Source organism: Coregonus lavaretus (assembly GCF_964263955.1).
Source record: "Coregonus lavaretus genome assembly, chromosome: 23".
In the NCBI taxonomy this organism is placed as follows: Eukaryota; Metazoa; Chordata; class Actinopteri; order Salmoniformes; family Salmonidae; genus Coregonus; species Coregonus lavaretus.
The window spans coordinates 29,145,207-29,164,280 of NC_140010.1; the positions used below are offsets into that span (position 1 = coordinate 29,145,207).

The following is a 19,074-nucleotide window of genomic DNA, read 5'->3' on the forward strand; positions in this document are numbered from 1 at the left end:
ATTGCCGCGACCGGGAGACCCATGAGATGGCGCTCAATTGGCCCAGCGTCGTCCGGGTTAGGGGAGGTTTTGGCCGGCTGGGATGTCCTTGTCCCATCGCGCTCTAGCGACTCCTTGTGGTGGCCATGCGCATGAACGCTGACTTCAGGTCGCCAGCTGTACAGTGTTTCCTCCGACACATTGGTGTGGCTGGTTTCCGGGTTAAGCGAGCAGTGTGTCAAGAAGCAGTGCGGCTTGGTGGGTCGTATTTTGGAGGACGCATGGCTCTCGACTTTCGCCTCTCCCGAGTCCATACAGGAGTTCCAGCGATGGGACAAGACTGTAACTATCAATTGTATATCACGAAATATCAATTCTTTTTTTTCTTTTTTTATAAAATACAAATAAAATGGTTTGTTGAGATTGGTGTGGAAGAACTTGACTCTCCTGCACAGAGCCCTGACCTCAACCCAATTGAACACCTTTGGGATTAATTGGAACGCCGATCGCGAGCCAGGCCTAATCGCCCAACATCAGTGCCCAACCTCACTAATGCTCTTGTGGCTGAATGGAAGCAAGTCCCGCAGCAATGTTCCAACATCTAGTGGAAAGCCTTCCCAGAATAGTGGAGGCTGTTATAGCAGCAAAGGGTGGACCAACTCCATATTAATGCCCATGACTTTGGAATGAGATGTTCGACGAGCAGGTGTCCACAAACTTTTGGTCATGTAGTGTACTAGGGTTTGTGTCAAGACTACTAAATCTGCTCCAACAGATTACAACAACACCTGCACCTATCCACCTCTGGACTATCTGACAGGGAGGGAGGACTGTGTGGAGGGATGGAAGGAGAGAGGGAAGAAGGGAAAGAGGGAGGAAAGGACGGAGGAATAGGGGGAGGTGGGGTATTTGTGATGTCAAGTGGAGATTTGCCCTTTGATGTGGATCATAGATACAGTTGAAGTCGGAAGTTTACGTACACCTTAGCCAAATACATTTAAACTCAGTTTTTCACAATTCCTGACATTTAATCCTAGTAAGAATTCCCTGTCTTAGGTCAGTTAGGATCACCACTTTATTTTAAGAATGTGAAATGTCAGAATAATAGTAGAGAGAATTATTTATTTCAGCTTTTATTTCTTTCATCACATTCCCAGTGGGACAGAAGTTTACATACACTCAATTAGTATTTGGTAGCATTGCCTTTAAATTGTTTAACTTGGGTCAAACATTTCGGGTAGCCTTCCACAAGCTTCCCACAATAAGTTGGGTGAATTTTGGCCCATTCCTCCTGACAGAGCTGGTGTAACTGAGTCAGGTTTGTAGGCCTCCTTGTTCGCACACACTTTTTCAGTTCTGCCCACAAATTGAGGTCAGGGCTTTGTGATGGCCACTCCAATACCTTGACTTTGTTGTCCTTAAGCCATTTTGCCACAACTTTGGAAGTATGCTTGGGGTCATTGTCCATTTGGAAGACCCATTTGTGACCAAGCTTTAACTTCCTGACTTATGTCTTGAGATGTTGCTTCAATATATCCACATAATGTTCCTTCCTCATGATGCCATCTATTTTGTGAAGTGCACCAGTCCCTCCTGCAGCAAAGCACCCCCACAGCATGATGCTGCCACCCCCGTGCGTCACGGTTGGGATGGTGTTCTTCGGCTTGCAATCAACCCCCTTTTTCCTCCAAACATAACGATGGTCATTATGGCCAAACAGTTCTATTTTTGTTTCATCAGACCAGAGGACATTTCTCCAAAAAGTAAGATCTTTGTCCCCATGTGCAGTTGCAAACCGTAGTCTGTCTTTTTTTATGGCGGTTTTGGAGCAGTGGCTTCTTCCTTGCTGAGCGGCCTTTCAGGTTATGTCGATATAGGACTAGTTTTACTGTGGATATAGATACTTTTGTACCTGTTTCCTCCAGCATCTTCACAAGGTCCTTTGCTGTTGTTCTGTGAGTGATTTGCACTTTTCGCACCAAAGTACGTTCATCTCTAGGAGATAGAACGCGTCTCCTTCCTGAGCGGTATGACGGCTGCGTGGTCCAATGGTGTTTATACTTGCGTACTATTGTTTGTACAGATGAACGTGGTACCTTCAGGCATTTGGAAATTGCTCCCAAGGATGAACCAGACTTGTGGAGGTCTTTAATTTTGGCTGATTTCTTTTGATTTTCCCATGATGTCAAGCAAAGAGGAACTGAGTTTGAAGGTACATCCACAGGTACACCTCCAATTGACTCATATGATGTCAATTAGCTTATCAGAAGCTTCTAAAGCCATGACATCATTTTCTGGAATTTTCCAAGCTGTTTAATGGCACAGTCAACTTAGTGTATGTAAACTTCTGAACCACCCAGTGGTTAGGGTTAGGATTCTGAGAGGGTAAGCTGCTTCTAGACCTGTGCCTAAAAGGGTATCTTCTACCCGGAGCATGTAGAGTTTTGTAAATCATCTTGCAGCATATTGCGTAAGAAAGAAGACAGGAAATGTGGCGTACACCCACGCACAAACATCTGGACACATGCTCTCATACTGTCACATGCACGCACATCCCCCCCACCGCCCACCGCGTGCCAGTGTAGCAGGTGTTGCGCCCCCCTGAAAAATCCAACCCCCGGTGGCAAATAATTAATCACATTAGCCACTAATCACAGCTAAGCATTCTGGGATAGCTCCTCAGCAACAGACGGGCTCAATGAAGAACCAATTAGCTAAGCAGTTTGGATCAAGCACAGTCAGTTACACACAAGAAAAGACAAATGCTCAAAACCACCATTCTTAACTCCAATATATCATTCTTAACAATCTCATACATGATGGTTAAGACAGTGGATTTAGAAATACAATATTCGAAAAACATCAATAAACATATTGTCACACAGTGATCCACAATCATATGATCCCAAATCAAATTCACAATCCTTCTTCCTCTCTACTCTATATCCACTCCTATTCTGTCTCTCTCTTTCTCTCTTACAGTTTCTCTCTCTCTCAAACAAACTCTCTCTCACAAACACACACACACGCACACAAACACACACACAAACAAACACACACAGCTCCCCACCACCACCCCTCACAAACTTCCCTCGCCTCCCCTCCTCCCGTTGATCCTTACCATCTGTGAGGGTTTGGAAGCACATCTTGCCACTGTATTTGCCAAAGCCAGCCACGGTCCTGGCCCGCACCTGCACGACGTAGACTGTGCCCGCCCGAAGGCCCTCCACCCTGGCTGTGTTGATCTCACTGCGCAACATGGTGGAGTTGATCTCTGAATGGTCCTGGAGGAACAGAGGAGAAGGGGATACCTGGTTAATGTTGCAGAGAGATAGAGAAGATCATGTGTTTAATCCAGGACTTGACACAATGGGGAAGAGACAGAGAGGAAGAGACCAGGGGCCGTATGTCTCAAGCGATGGTTTCATTAACCATGAAATCTGGACCGTATATACTGTATCAAACTTCAGAGTAGGAGTGCTGATTTAGGATCAGTGTTGCCTTTTAGATCCCAATTAATAAGATCACATGGACAGGAAGTACCTGATCCTAGATCAGCACTCCTACTCTGAGAAGCTTGATACAGTACATATGTACCAAGATGAACCTTTAAGGAAACCATTGTATCATCAAGGAGGTAGGTATCATAATATGTCCGAAACCCTTTGGCAGATTCCTCACTGTCATGTGTGTCTCCCCTATGCTGCGGCAGTAGTCAGCAACCAACAGTGAGCAACATTGGCTGCCTTTGCCACAACAGAGGTAACACCAGCATTTCTTTTATGTTTATTTAGCACAGAAAGGAAAGAGAATTGAAATTCGAGAAACCATTACTTAGACATGGTTAATAAGAGCAACAAAAAGCAGAAAAGTTGACAGATGGGGCATATGTGCCTACACTTTCCTTGTCCATAGAAACCTAAAGTTCAGATGAGTCATATGCCATTTTGATGCTGTAACAAGCCTATTCAACATCATAGCACTAAAGTGTTCTCTAGCTGTTGTTGTTCTCTTTCTATGAGAGACTGGTTAGTTTGTTATTATGTCGCCCTTGACAGGCTTACATAACTGTTACCACCACAGATGGAAACTTTAGTGCCGAGGTTGAATGACAGTATGTATTGTTAGAGGGAGTGCTTTGGTGCGCACACGCACACACACACACACACACACACTGCCCATTAGGCCCATTAGTCTGTGAGTCACATTGTAAAATTGTTCCTGCTATATTTACTGCTGGCCTCAGAAGTGTTTAGAAGAGAGAGAGACTTTAATTAGTAAAGGAAGTGATGAACATTGTCTCTCTCGTTCTGTGGTGTCTGAAGTGGCGCACTGCTAATTATGTCAGAGGATTAATTCCACCCACAGAATGGGTTTGTTGTCACTTAATGGAACAAAGCAACGCTTACAAGTTCCTTTTTGTAGAGAATTGTTTCATGTGACATTTTCTTGTTCTGTTTTGTTTTGTTTGTGTAAGAGTGGGAGTTCAAAGGATTAAAAAAGAATATGGTATGGTCAAAGTTAGGATTAAATGGATCAACGAAAGTGTATAAATTAATCCAATAAGACTTTTTAGACCCGGAGGGCTATATTTTAACTAACCTAACACAATGGTAAATCTAAGCGCTGACGCTAGTGCTATAGGTCTGGGGGTGTGTCAGATTTTGTTTTGCTATTTTCACAGCCGTTATTATGAGCACAATAGCTGGCGGTGGCGTGAAAGGGCTGGGTTTTGATGAATAAACAAGTTGTAGGTGTGACGAGGGCTTGGCCACTCACTGGCCAATCAAGGCATTCCATGGCTTAATACTGCATGGGTTTGTCTCAAATTCTGTAGTTTATTGATGGTCTTTGCATTGTCATCAACTACAATCCGGCTGGGGGCAAGGAATATTCTCATCCTAGTCCATCGTGGATTGATACTACAGTTTATTAAATAGCATAGGCTATAGTAACGAGTGATAGCAACAGTAAAAAAAAAAGTGTTTGCTCAATATGTTTGGAGTGTTGACAGTCAACATCGTAATTGGCTTCAACTAGTATAGGTCTTTACGGATCGCACTTCTCCTCAAATAAAAAATACTAGGCTCCCGTTAATTATATTGTATGTATGAGGCACATTCTCAATAAGCAAGATATAGCCTAGGCATACTGTTGATATGGTGTTATAGGAGTGAAAAATGTGAATAGCCTATGTTTAGAAGAGCACGTCTTTGGTAACCGGACAAGAGGCACTCTTTGGAAATGCATGGGGATGGATACAAGTCGAATGGAGTATACACTGCAGGTTGGCCTATGTGAATTCTGAATAATGCAAAAGCATGTTGGCAAAAGCCTCACGAGTAGACCATTTAGAAGCCTTTTATGGATAGGCTACATGGCTAATGCATGGCCAGGATGAGAAAGACACCAGACACATTGAAACAGCTTCCGTTATAGTAGGGTAAGGGTAGCCTACTATAAGGGTTTCTTTTTTAATAAAACAAAACGGAAAACAAGCAATTGTTACAGGAAAATAACTTCAATGTTTCTAAATTCGAGTGTCACCGGGTTATCGAATCTCTCGTTCCATGATGGGCATATAGCCTACATGGAGGGTTTTTTATGCACATCCAAAATAATAACAGGAGCTGGATGTCCGCTCACTATTTTAATAAAGCTTTGGTGATTAACATTTATTTCAAAGTGGTCTCACGAGCCAAACCCTTTATCCATAGTCTTGACTACTTGGCGAACGCATTGGGCATGACAAAAAAACAGCCTTCATTGAAAGGAGGGGAGGCTATGCTTGGTTTTTAATCAAACAAAACAGGAAAAAAATATTAGTTTTTTATTGTTTTTAAATACGAGGTTTACGGGCACTAAAAGCACATCTCTCTTGTTCCATGTGCATATGGGCACTGTGCATCACGGCTGGAAAGGCTGCGCTTCCGTTGTCAAAATCCATGCTATAACCTACGCTAAGACCAGCTTTCGGTTGGTCTTAAATACCCCCACCAGCGCATACTAAACGTTTTTAAGGACACACCTCAGATATTGCCACCCATCCCACCTAAGCACAAGTGAGCTCATATAAGACAGGTAAATTACCAATCCTGGAGCTAGGGTTTGGAAATAAAAGAGCACTGACTTTAACAGGTCAAATTTGCAAAGGAGCATGCGTTTGACAATTGCGCTGGCTTAACGGCAGCCGAAAATAGTGCCCTGAAAGTCTAACAGTCTGCGTGCATGTGTGTGTGTGTGTGTCATATCTGTGTACTGGCGTGTCTGTGAGTTGTATTTGTGTGTGTCATATCTGTGCAGGTGTGTAGGCCCAGTCTCCACCACCTTAAATTAACCAACCTGGCCCAGCCTGCTAGTGCTAGAAGACTTTGGTCCTGAAGTCCTGAAGTTCTGGAGCAGTATCTGCTATGGGGATAGGAGGGGGTAACTGTAATTAGCTAGTCCCGTCACCACCCCACACACAGAGTGAATATAACAGCCAGAAAATAAGGCTGCACACCTACAATACACTACACTACAGCCACCACTGCAGGCTGCCGATATAGCTAAGAAAGAGAGGGGAGGGAGGGAGGGAGGGAAGTTGAGAGAGAGGGTGAGAGAGAGAGAGAGAGAGCGAGAGAGAGAGAGAGGGTGAGAGAGAGAGGGTGAGAGAGAGGTTATATAAATAGAGCCACACATCCATATACCATCAGATTGACTGCAGTTTCTCAGGTATGCAAGTACTGAAGAGACTACTTACTATACCTCATCATCAGTGTTGTGTTCGAGGCCACCTAAAGCGAGACCGAGTCAAGACCAAGACCGGAAATATGTGAGTACAATTCAAGACCATGATTGTAATTTTATCAAATCACCACCATAATAAGAGTTCAAAATGTCCAGTATTTCTGTGTTCATATTTCAGAACAATGTATGCATTCTTTAGACGTTCAGAATAGGGAAAAAATGCATGCTGAGGGAAAATAGAGCCACTCTACAAATTACTACTAAACCAAACACAGTGGGGAACAATGGGCCTTCTATGCCTTCAGAGAAGGGCTAAGGATTTATAAAATAATAATAATAATAATAATAATAATAATAATAATAATAATACAAATTATAATTATTATAATAATAATAATTATATTATTATTTTCAATGATGTTCTGATTTAATCTCTTCAGTTTTTGTTGGAAAGGAAAGGGTTAACACTAAAGAGAAAAAAAGATCCAATCAGGATTTCTTCGTTGCTGGTGATAAATCTAGCTAGCTACAGTGGCTTGCGAAAGTATTCACCCCCCTTGGCATTTTTCCTATTTTGTTGCCTTACAACCTGGAATTAAAATTGATTTTTTGAGGGTTTGTATCATTTGATTTACACAACATGCCTACCACTTTGAATATGCAAAATATGTTTTATTGTGAAACAAACAAGAAATACTATTTACCCCCCCCAAAGTCAATACTTTGTAGAGCCACCTTTTGCAGCAATTACAGCTTCAAGTCTCTTGGGTATGTCTCTATAAGCTTGGCACATCTAGCCACTGGGATTTTTGCCCAGTCTTCAAGGCAAAACTGTTCCAGCTCCTTCTAGTTACCACAGATTCTCAATTGGATTGAGTTCTGGGCTTTGACTAGGCCATTCCAAGACATTTAAATGTTTCCCTTTAAACCACTCGAGTGTTGATTTGGCAGTATGCTTAGGGTCATTGTCCTGCTGGAAGGTGAACCTCCGTCCCAGTCTCAAATCTCTGGAAGACTGAAACAGGTTTCCCTCAAGAATTTCCCTGTATTTAGCGCCATCCATCATTCCTTCAATTCTGACCAGTTTCCCAGTCCCTGTCGATGAAAAACATCCCCACAGCATGTTGCTGCCACCACCATGCTTTATTGTGGGGATGGTGTTCTCGGTGTTGATGAGAGGTGTTGGGTTTGCGCCAGACATAGCGTTTTCCTTGATGGCCAAAAAGCTCAATTTTAGTCTCATCTGACCAGAGTACCTTCTTCCATATGTTTGGGGAGTCTCCCACATGCCTTTTGGCGAACACCAAACGTGTTTGCTTATTTTCTTCTTTAAGCAATGGCTTTTTTCTGGCCACTCTTCCGTAAAGCCCAGCTCTGTGGAGTGTACGGCTTAAAGTGGTCCTATGAACAGATACTCCAATCTCTGCTGTGGAGCTTTGCAGCTCCTTCAGGGTTATCTTTGGTCTCTTTGTTGCCTCTCTGGTTAATGCCCTCCTTGCCTGGTCCGTGAGTTTTGGTGGGCGGCCCTCTCTTGGCAGGTTTGTTGTGGTGCCATATTCTTTCAATTTTTTAATAATGGATTTAATGGTGTTCCGTGGGATGTTCAAAGTTTCAGATATTTTTTTATAACCCAACCCTGATCTGTGCTTCTCCACAACTTTGTCCCTGACCTGTTTGGAGAGCTCCTTGGTCTTCATGGTGCCGCTTGCTTGGTGTTGTCCCTTGCTTAGTGGTGTTGCAGACTTTTTTTCAGAACAGGTGTATAAATACTGAGATCATGTGACAGATCATGTGACACTTAGATTGTACACAGGTGGACTTTATTTAACTAATTATGTGACTTCTGAAGGTAATTGGTTGCACCAGATCTTATTTAGGGGCTTCATAGCAAAGGGGGTGAATACAGTTCTTTTTTTCATTTCACTTCACCAATTTTGACTATTTTGTGTATGTCCATTACATGAAATTCAAATAAAAATCCATTTAAATTACAGGTTGTAATGCAACCAAATAGGAAAAACGCCAAGGGGGATGAATTCTTTTGCAAGGCACTGTACTGGCTTATTATGTCCGAGTTTATGGACTGCTTATCCTTTAACATCATGCTGTGTGTGACTGCTGTCTTTCCATCGGCCCTTTGCAGTGGTGTAGTGGTACCTGGAGAAGTGGGTATACTCACATTTTGTCCACCCAGGCCCATCCATGTCTACACCCTTGATGCAAACAGGGCATGATAACAATCTCACATCACAAATAGCCTACTAACCAACACTTCAGACTAAACTTTTTCAATACCTGGTTTGCATACCCATTGTTGACTTAGTTAGCATTTACTGATGTCATAATTCTGTGAGCTGCTCCATGCCAAAACCAGTTGAGAGTTGCACACTCTAGATGCCTGCAGATGATATTCCAATTAAACTAGGCTATGTGTGTGGTGCGCATGTGAATATATTTCACGTGCTTTGTGATTGTGTAGGCTACTTTGTGCATGATTTCTCTATTGTACTACATAATTGATACGTCGTATACCTCCACTACACTACTTTGATAAGCATCACTAGGGATTAAGAAGTCAGTATACGCAATGACCACTGTTAAAAAAAGTTGGTATACGGTTTATACCTGCGTATACCCTCCACTACACCACTGGCCCTTTGTGTTTTACAAAAAGTGCACTCTCCTACATGAGTGCGCTGGTATTACGGTTGCTGTCCTTTCAGAATCACAAACATGTCACACACTGAAGGCCTATAGGTTCGCCACTGCGCAAACATGTCTATAATCGATATAAAGGCTGTTAAGATATGAATGTTTCAACAACGGAGTGTATATATTTGGCCTGGCGAAGCGGTTTTATGCGCTGATTGAATGGAAGCCGATAATTATTAAAAAATGTCTCCGCTGGTCTCGGGAAGAAATTATGAGCCCTCACTATCTGAGACGGAGTCAAGACCGAGTACTAATGTATCGGACACCGAGAACGAGACACTCAATATGCGACCGGTCTCGAGTACTACAACACTGCTCATCACGGAGCAAAATCTATAAACATATGCATATCAACTGTTAATAAGAAACAAAAATAATAAAGATAGAAAGAGGAAAGAGGAGGATAAAAAAGGAGAAGATAGCAGAATAGAGGCAGAGGCCCGTATGCGGCCCACACCGACATCGTTACCCAATCAGATCAGTGTAATTAGATCACGGAGGAAGCTCCATCATTGGCCAGATGAGGTAAACACTGCAATGAAATTCGGCCCACACATAATGATCTCTCCAATCACATTAGGCTTTATTGGACACTCACTCCTGTGATGAAGACGAATGTTAGCTTGTGCCCTAATAGGAAAATGCTACTCCTACATTTAATCTCATAAGAGAAAAGAGACGGAAACAGGATATTAGCATTAACTATGAGTTATATCATTGGATAATTAGATTTGTGGTATTTATATGTTTATTGGTAATGTACCATGAAGGTGAATAGTCACATACATTCCTAGAATTAGCCACAGATTGTCTGCATTACCTATTGTATAATCACACAGTGTAAAAGTGATATTGCACTAATTTGATAAATGTCCAAAAATAGACAACTCATGTAAAGGGAAGCCAGGCAACCACATTAGAGTATTGGGACATCACTCTCATATTCATAAGCAAGGCCATGGTTGGTTGAGCATTGACCACCTGCGGTTAGGATTGGCCCATTCCTGCTGTCAGTCAAACAGAGTCTCCTAGGATCCCCCCTGCCAGCAATACACAATATACAAACAAACGTACGGCACGCATTATTCAACTCATTCTGTGCCGTACAGCCTCTTTCCACCAGGTGTAGCGCTTCTCTCGCAGATTTAAAACAAGAAATGATCAATGGTGAGTGTAATGGTGAGTGTAAAGTTAATTACCCATCAATAGTTAATTCAATCAATTGTTAATTTCTCGTGCAATCACTGCGAGCCATCATAACTCTCAAAAATCGTGACACCCACAGTTTAATTGTGAAGATACATTTAGCGGCACCCTAAAAACTCTATTCAAATTCGACACAAACCTTCAAACAGGTATGTAATGAGACATTATATAAGCTCTTTTAGTGTTTTATTCACATTTTAGAGGTGATAAGTTAGACAAATCGGGTGAAAAAAGCCGGTTCCCCACACTATGACGCAGTAGCTTTTGCTTCCCCACCTGCCATTTTGAAAAAGACCCGGCGGAGCTCCATTGCTTCAATCATGCTGAGACGGGCAGCATGAAGGTCTCGTCATTGATTTTGCTGGAAAGGAGAGAAATTGTGCTTTACAATGGTATTCATATTACAGTTGACCTCGAAGTATTATGTTTTTGGGGTGCTAAAATAAGGTCAAATGTACGGAACAGCGTGATGTACAAAAGTACGTTAGCTACCGTTAACCATAAAATATAAGAGTATAGGCTGATTACAGTGGGAATATGCATTTTACAGAGGGGATATATCTACAGTGCCTTCAGACAGTATTCACACCCCTTGACATTTTCCACATTTTGTTGTGTTACAAAGTGGGATTCAAATTGATTTTATTGTCATTTTTTTCAATGATCTACACAAAATACTCTGTAATGTCAAAGTGGAAGAAATGTATAACATTTTTGTATTTATTAATGGAAAATAAAACACAAATATATCTTGATTAGATAACTATTCAACCCCCTGAGACAATGCATGTTAGAATCATCTTTGGCAGCGATTACAGCTGTGAGTCTTTCTGGGTAAGTCACTAAGAGCTTTGCACACCTGGATTGTACGTTTTGCACATTATTCTTAAAACAATTCTTCAAGCTCTGTCAAGTTGGTTGTTGATCATTGCTAGACAGCAATTTTCAAGTCTTGCCATAGATTTTCAAGCCGATTTAAGTCAAAACTAGGTAACTAGGCCACTCAAGAACATTAAATGTCGACTTGGTAAGCAACTCCAATGTATATTTGGCCTTGTGTTTTAGGTAATTGTGCTGCTGAAAGGTGAATTTGTCTCCCAGTGTCTGTAGGAAAGAAGACTGAACCAAGTTTTACTCTAGGATTTTGCATGTGCTTAGCTTTAATCAGTTTCTTTTTATCCTAAAAAAAATCCCTAGTCTATGCCGATGACAAGCATACCCATAACATAATGCAACCACCACCATGCTTGAAAATATGAAGAGCGGTACTCAGTGATGTGTTGTGTTGGATTTGCCCCAAAACATAACACATTGTATTCAGGACAAAAAATTAATTTTTTTGCCACATTTTTTGCAGTTTTACTTTATTGCAAACAGGATGTATGTTTTGGAATATTTTTATTCTGTATAGGCTTCCTTCTTTTCACTCTGTCATTTAGGTTAGTATTGTGAAGTAACTACAATGTTGTTGATCCATCCTCAGTTATCTCCTATCACAGCCATTAAACTCTGAAACTGTTTTAAAATCACCATTGGCCTCATGGTGAAATCCCTGAGCTGTTTCCTTCCTCTCCGGCAACTGAGTTAGGAAGGCGCCTGTATCTTTGTAGTGACTGTGTGTATTGATACACCATCCAGTGTAATGACTAACTGTACCATGCTCAAAGGGATATTCAATGTCTGTTTTTTCTTTTTTTTACCCATCTACCAATAGGTGACCTTCTTTGCGAAGCATTGGAAAACCTCCCTGGTCTAAGTGGTTGAATCTGTGCTTGACATTCACTGCTCGACTGAGGGACCTTACAGATCATTGTATGTGTGGGGTACAGAGATGGGGTATTCATTTAAAAATCATGTTAAACACTATTTTTGCACACAGAGTGAGTCCATGCAACTTATTATGTGACTTGTTAAGCACATTTTTACTCCTGATCTTATTTAGGCTTGCCAAAACAAAAGGGTTGAATACCTTTTGACTCAAGACATTTCTAAAAACATAATTCTACTTTGGGGTATTGTGTGTATATCAGTAACACAAAATCTCAATGTAATCCATTTTAAATTAAGGCTGTAACACAACAAAATGTGGAAAAAGTCAAGGGGTGTGAATACTTTCTGAAGGCACAGTATCTAAGCAGAGGGAGGGATGTTGCCGTGGCGAATATATACAGTGCATATACAGTGTTGTGCGGGAGGTGTACATATTGCAGATTAGTATTTGAGGTCATTGTTGACAAGGTGCAGTAATCAGCCCAATGCAAAGTCACTTAATCCCTATTAGCACGATGGCCGGTAGATGAGGGCCACAGCATGGGGGAAGAAACTGTTCAGGTGGCGGGCAGTTTTGGTCATGATTGACCTAAACCGTCTGCCAGAGCAGAGTCTTTGAAATTATGGGGTGTTTGGGGTGGGCAGGGTCGGCGATGATCTGACCTGCACGCTTCCTTATCCTGGAGGCGTGCAGGTCCTTAATGGAGGGCAGGTGACAGCTGATGACCTTCTCCGCCAACCAGAAGGCCGATGGGGAACCATCCCTGGAGAGACCGCCAACAGGCAGCGGCCCTTTCACGCTGTCAGTCAAATGGGGATTATATTTGACACAGACACACCTACATCTGCCATATTTAAAGTGTAGTAGCAGGTGGCGGGACAGCAGCTTGACAACAGCCAATGAAAGGCTTTGCTAGGAGAGACTGCTCACCGTGAATGGCCCTCACATGCTGTCAGTCAAATGCGGATTAGAGGAGATACACCCTAACTTGCTATATAAAGACAGAGCAGCAGGTGGGAGGGCAGATGGGAGGGCAGCCAATCGTGAGGCTGGCCAGCAGTGACAGACAGGGAACACTGCATGTCGTCTGGTCTCTGTAGTGTCCTCTTGGCTGAAGGCTGCAGTTCCCTAGGCAGTTTCCCCCAACTAGCACTAATAACAAGGCGGCCTTCTCTCCTAAAGCCTTGAACAATTTGGCTTTAATTTGTTTCAATACACCATTTTGATGCCTGTTGTCGTGGTTAATGATTCTAGCCTTTGTGCACTGCCTTGGAATGAAACAATACAAGGGGAGTCTATGCCCTATAGACTGTCAGAGCAATACAATTGCAGTGGACTGCACCAGTACATTTACACACACTCCAATGGACAGAACTACCCCAACCCCCAAAGTGAATCTCTACTACTGCTGCCTACTATCAGATAAGCTGAGCCAGCTTCTGGCGCCTGTTTAAACTATGGACCATGGCATGCGTGTGTGTGCATCCCCATGTGTGTGTGTACCTCCCCAGACCCCCACCCTGGTGGCATGTGCCAACCTCCTAACAAAGGACAGTATGGTCACCTGGCAGAGAGACAGACCTGGTGTGGTACCATGTGTCCACTTCACATATCACACACACACACAAACACACACACGCACACACGCACGAGCCGCCCCCACATACTAACTACATGGTTAACGATACATAGAAGGTATAATATTGGTAACGATAGGGGGATATCATTTCCTTTACAACAAAAACGTTTATTTCTAGAGATACTATATATATGTATTATTTGTAATGCTACTGACGTGAATGAAAAGCGTAAGGAAACAATACCATCAATAAGCAATTTCAATCATTGAGGCACCATCGCTTACATTACTAAACCATAAGCAAGTAATTACCATATTCATTATGAATTCAAATAACCCTTTAGAAGCTGATATTAAAGGGCATTTTAAATCGTATTAAGTATCTGCATTATTACATATAGCAAATACAATTTTAAAACAGCCTAAGTGCTAGTCCTTTAAAAAAGTATTCCCTTAAGCATAGCATAATGGTACTATACGGCATTATTCAATTGTCTTGGCCTACTGTTAAAAAGTATTACTATGCATGCTATCTCCTTTCAACCTTTCCACTGCCTTCATCAAAGATAAGCCACTAACAGTGCATATTAACTGTGGGAGAGTGGCTGTACAGCTGCTTTCACACGCCCACTATAAAGACACAAGCAAACGCCACTCTTGAAAGGGAAAACATGATCACAGTTTTGCTAGCTAACCATTAGCAGCATGCTACACTTATATCACCTAGTGTAACCTACATGCAAGCACACACATGTACAAATGCATGGCAAACACGCACGCACACACACACACACACACACACACACACACACACACACACACAAACACACACACACAACTAACTGAGATCACTCACTGGGGGAGCGCAAATCTCTGCACAACTCTCTCAGAATATAATAGAAAGAAAAAAAAGGCAGGGGATTTAGGAGGAACAACAATGGGCAACCTTGACTCGTTTAGTTTATTTTTCCTCTTTTTCTTTCTGGCTTCAGCAAACATTCAGAGGGCTTAGAACTACGTCTCTACAGCTCACCTGAGTATACTGTCTGGGCTCAGAAGAGCTGGGTGGAGCATAGACAAAAGACAGAGAGAGAAGAGAAGAGGGAGAGCAGCTGAAAGAGAGAAGAGAGAAGAAATAAAGTCTGAAAGGGAAAAATGTAGCACACAGAGAAGGGAGCCAGGGATTTGAATCAAAATCCAGCTTTTCAAAAGTTCCCATTATAAATCATGACATGTCTGTGTGCATACTGAGCTGGGATAATAGATGAAGATTTCACTGAAGGCCAACTGAGAGAATAAATGAATGATATAAACTTAGAGTTGGTGTTTCTTTTGAAAACTCCCTGATTGTGCTTTGAGTGCAATGGAAATTACAGTGGGCAAAAGCACAGTGGGCAAGAGTGATGTTTGCAATGGACAACTTTGCACACACACAGACACACACACCTCAGTAACTCAGTAACCGGAGCCAGCTTAAGAGCGTCCCTGCTCTTCACTCTAGTCTTAATGGAGGCCCTGACCTTCACTACTCCAACTTAGTTCCTACCACCCCAAACTTTAGGAGAAAATAAATAAATAACGATAACGAAAGAGAGGGAATGAGATTCCACTTTTCTCTATAGACCTTTAATTCATTTTTACTTACTTGCCAAACTACACGATTCCAGGACCACTTACTCTGTAGTGAGAGGGGCGTAGTGGCCTGTTTGGTGGAAAGCCTAAAGACTTTAGAGCTCCGGATATCTCTTTTCAGTTTCCCTTCTACTAATTGTCTCTTTGTGTCCTAATTCCCCCTCTCCTCTCTCACTAACACCTGGACTAATCCGAGAAACATTTACAACTCGGGAGGTTGTGGGTTCAAATTCTGTATGGGATCTCTTTAACTTGTACAATGAGCACTTTAGTGTCCTTCCAACAAAAAAGTGCAACTATGAACTCCACTATTACTCTAGTAAAACAACACATGAATGTATAACCGATCTGTGTGGGAAGACGACGTGCATATGACTTACGTTGTGAAATTCTTCTCCCCCCCTGCGTTTGAAGACAAGCTGACTGTGCAACTAGCGTAGCTTGAAAGTCCATTGAAACAATCATCCACCGCTCCATAACTGCATGACACATAAAATACTAATATCACCGGCTCTTAGGCACGTAAAGAGATGATCTGAGACCAGGAGGGACGGCCCATAAGGCCATTTTGATACATTTGATTTAAAAAAACAGGTTTTAATGGCTGCATTATCTAGGCTATACGATTCCCACGGTGCGAGCAAGAGAGCGAGAGTGGCCATGTGCAGGGGAGGGTGTAATAGACACAAATCCAGTAGCTAGACACCCCTCCATAATTGGTTTTTATCTCTAAAGGACCACATCATCACTTTACGACTGTACAGAAGTTCCTCCTGCTATAGCAGGCATATATCACTCCTCACCTCTCCACCAGATAGCTGATGTGTGGTGAGCGTTCTGGCACAAAAATGGTCGCCAATAGAAGAATCACACACACATAATAGCAACTTCCATTGTGGACTACCTAGTAGATAGGGCTGTTACAGTGACCGTATTACCACCATACTGGCAGTCATGAGTCATGGCCGCAGTCAAATTCCACTTGACCGTTGAGTCACAGTAACTAGGCTTCTCCAAAACTACGCTCTGATGCCTCTGATGGTCATTAGTAGCCTACAAAAATTGCTAACAGCCAGTCGCTAATGCTCTGGTACTCAGCGCTCTATCGTCCATCTAATCACTCTGACATCAATGCAAATGCTTCAAAAATCAAATCAAACATGTCATGAGAGCCAGCTCCTCATGGTTGATGCATGGAATGAAATAAGTGTTCCTATAAACCCATGTTGCGCAACATTTCTATAGGCTATGCTGTGCAATTGCGTGAGAAAAGTTTTGATGACCTCTATTAAAAGAGGATCCCATCAGATTTCTATAGACTAGGCCTACTATATATTTATTTCTCAATTTTCCTAATATAAAGCACATTGCTTCACTTTACAACCGGAGTAGCCTACCTTGCTGGCATGAAAATGAACCGAGGGGAAAAGCATCCTCCATTCGCTATTCAAGTGCATATGAATTACATGTATTTATTTCCCCTGCCCTGTTCTGACAGGTGCATGATAATGGTCCATTCTAAAATCAAAACTAATTTCACAAATATATTATTTAGTATATGTAAAGTCAAGATTAAATTGAGACTAGTCTGATGGGTGAGAATATCATCACTTGTGAATGATGCCCAGCGTGTGCAGTCTATGGCAAGATACAGCGCATGCATTCTTTTACTTTTCAAATCATAGTCGCATGCATCATGTAGCCTACTAAGCCTAGCCCATAGACCTATATTTACATTTTACATTTGAGTCATTTAGCAGACGGTCTTATCCAGAGCGACGTACAGTTAGTGAGTGCATACATTTTTTCATACTGGCCCCCCGTGGGAATCGAACCCACAACCCTGGCGTTGCAAGCACCATGCTCTACCAACTGTTTTGATAAGGTTTGTAACTAAAGTGGCCAAATAACTCTAAGCGTAGCCTATAGTCCTAGGACCCCTGGAACAGAGTTGGAACTGTATGACATAGTCAGATCAGGGCCTAACATAAGGACGACTCAGAATATGCTATTCTGTTATTCTGAAATAGGCTACATTTTCTTCATATCATAATGTTTCTTTAGACCTGTCTAAAATAAATTATGGATTTATTGTGATGGTGTAGGCTATATTACATTTATTAGACTTTTTAAAATGTAGATGTTCCAAAGGTCTGAATCAGTGGCTTGTAGGCTATGCGTGGAAGCCAGGAGATGCTAAATGTGTTTATGTTAATTAACGATCAATTACCGTGAGACCGGTTAGTTATTTGCATGACAGTTACCGGTTGACAAAATGTCTCAGTCCTCCTGGTGGAGGATGACTGTGTTTAGGGCCAATGTTGGACCCTGTCAGGATCAAAACATTTCAAATACAGTGTTACACAAAAAGACCACAGAGGTAGGAATTTCCTGCAGCACAGTATGTCACCGGGCAATCATACACACACACACACCCTCGCACGCATCCACGCACACAGTATGTGACCAAGCAATCACGCTGTCACACACAGGGTCATATGGTGCATCTCTCACCTGATCATATTCCTATGGGGGGGGGGAGAGAGAGAGAGAGAGAGAGAGAGAGAGAGAGAGAGAGAGAGAGAGAGAGAGAGAGAGAGAGAGAGAGAGAGAGAGAGAGAGAGAGAGAGAGAGAGAGAGAGAGAGAGAGAGAGAGAGAGAGAGAGAGAGAGAGAGAGAGAGAGAGAGAGAGAGAGGAGACAGAGACAGAGACAGACAGAGAGACAGAGAGACAGAGAGAGAGAAAGAGAGAGAGAGAGAGAGAGAGGAGAGAGAGAGAGAGAAGAGAGAGAGAGAGAGAGAGAGAGAGAACCACAGACCGACAGACAGAGCAGGAGAAAGTGCCCTCTAGGTAACCCTCACCTGCTTTCCCCTATGCAATTAGCAACCTTATCTTCATTAATTAATCAATATGTGAATAATGCAGCCCAGGTCAATTTGTTTGGAAGGACACGCTACAAAGACATCAGTAGGATTATGACATCAATATTTATGAGCAAACAGCAGGTTGTATGAGCGGTAATTTGCATGACACTAAGCTGTGAAGCGATAAGGTTTCACAGGGGCCATATTGGATTCTGGTTCATGACCCATGCAGCAAAGTGGAGCTAAAGAATTTTCTAAAATGTGGTGTAGAAAGTTTTCCAAGGACTAATGAACAAAATTGTGTGTGACCATGAATTCAAGTCTGGCATAACAGGGAATGTAGAGAATACCAGGTTGCTATTGTGAAAGATTCTTGTTCGCAATGACATACTGTACCTTTGTAAGTAAATACAGGATAGATGGATTCGATCTGCTTTGAAAACCCTTAACATACAGATTCAAATATTTTATCTAAGAAATGGAACACAAGTGAACACATTTCAAAGGCTAAAACCTGCATCCAACCAACCCACCAACCTATTGACCCCCTTAAGTGTCCTCTAGACTCTAGTCTATTCTGTGCTCTATTTCATTATTCCTG

At 42.2% G+C, this 19,074-nt stretch overlaps 1 protein-coding gene across 1 annotated transcript in view; it reads right to left on the reverse strand.

Moving 5' to 3' along the window:
• The window catches only part of LOC311099071 (ephrin type-B receptor 1), a gene marked incomplete at both ends in the record, with an annotated part of 313,995 nt that overhangs the window by 49,738 nt on the left and 245,183 nt on the right, over window positions 1-19,074 (reverse strand). The window contains one exon of the mRNA XM_084139687.1: window positions 3,101-3,263. Coding sequence (XP_083995813.1) covers window positions 3,101-3,263 — 163 coding nt within the window. The remainder of the gene's footprint in view (window positions 1-3,100; window positions 3,264-19,074) is intronic.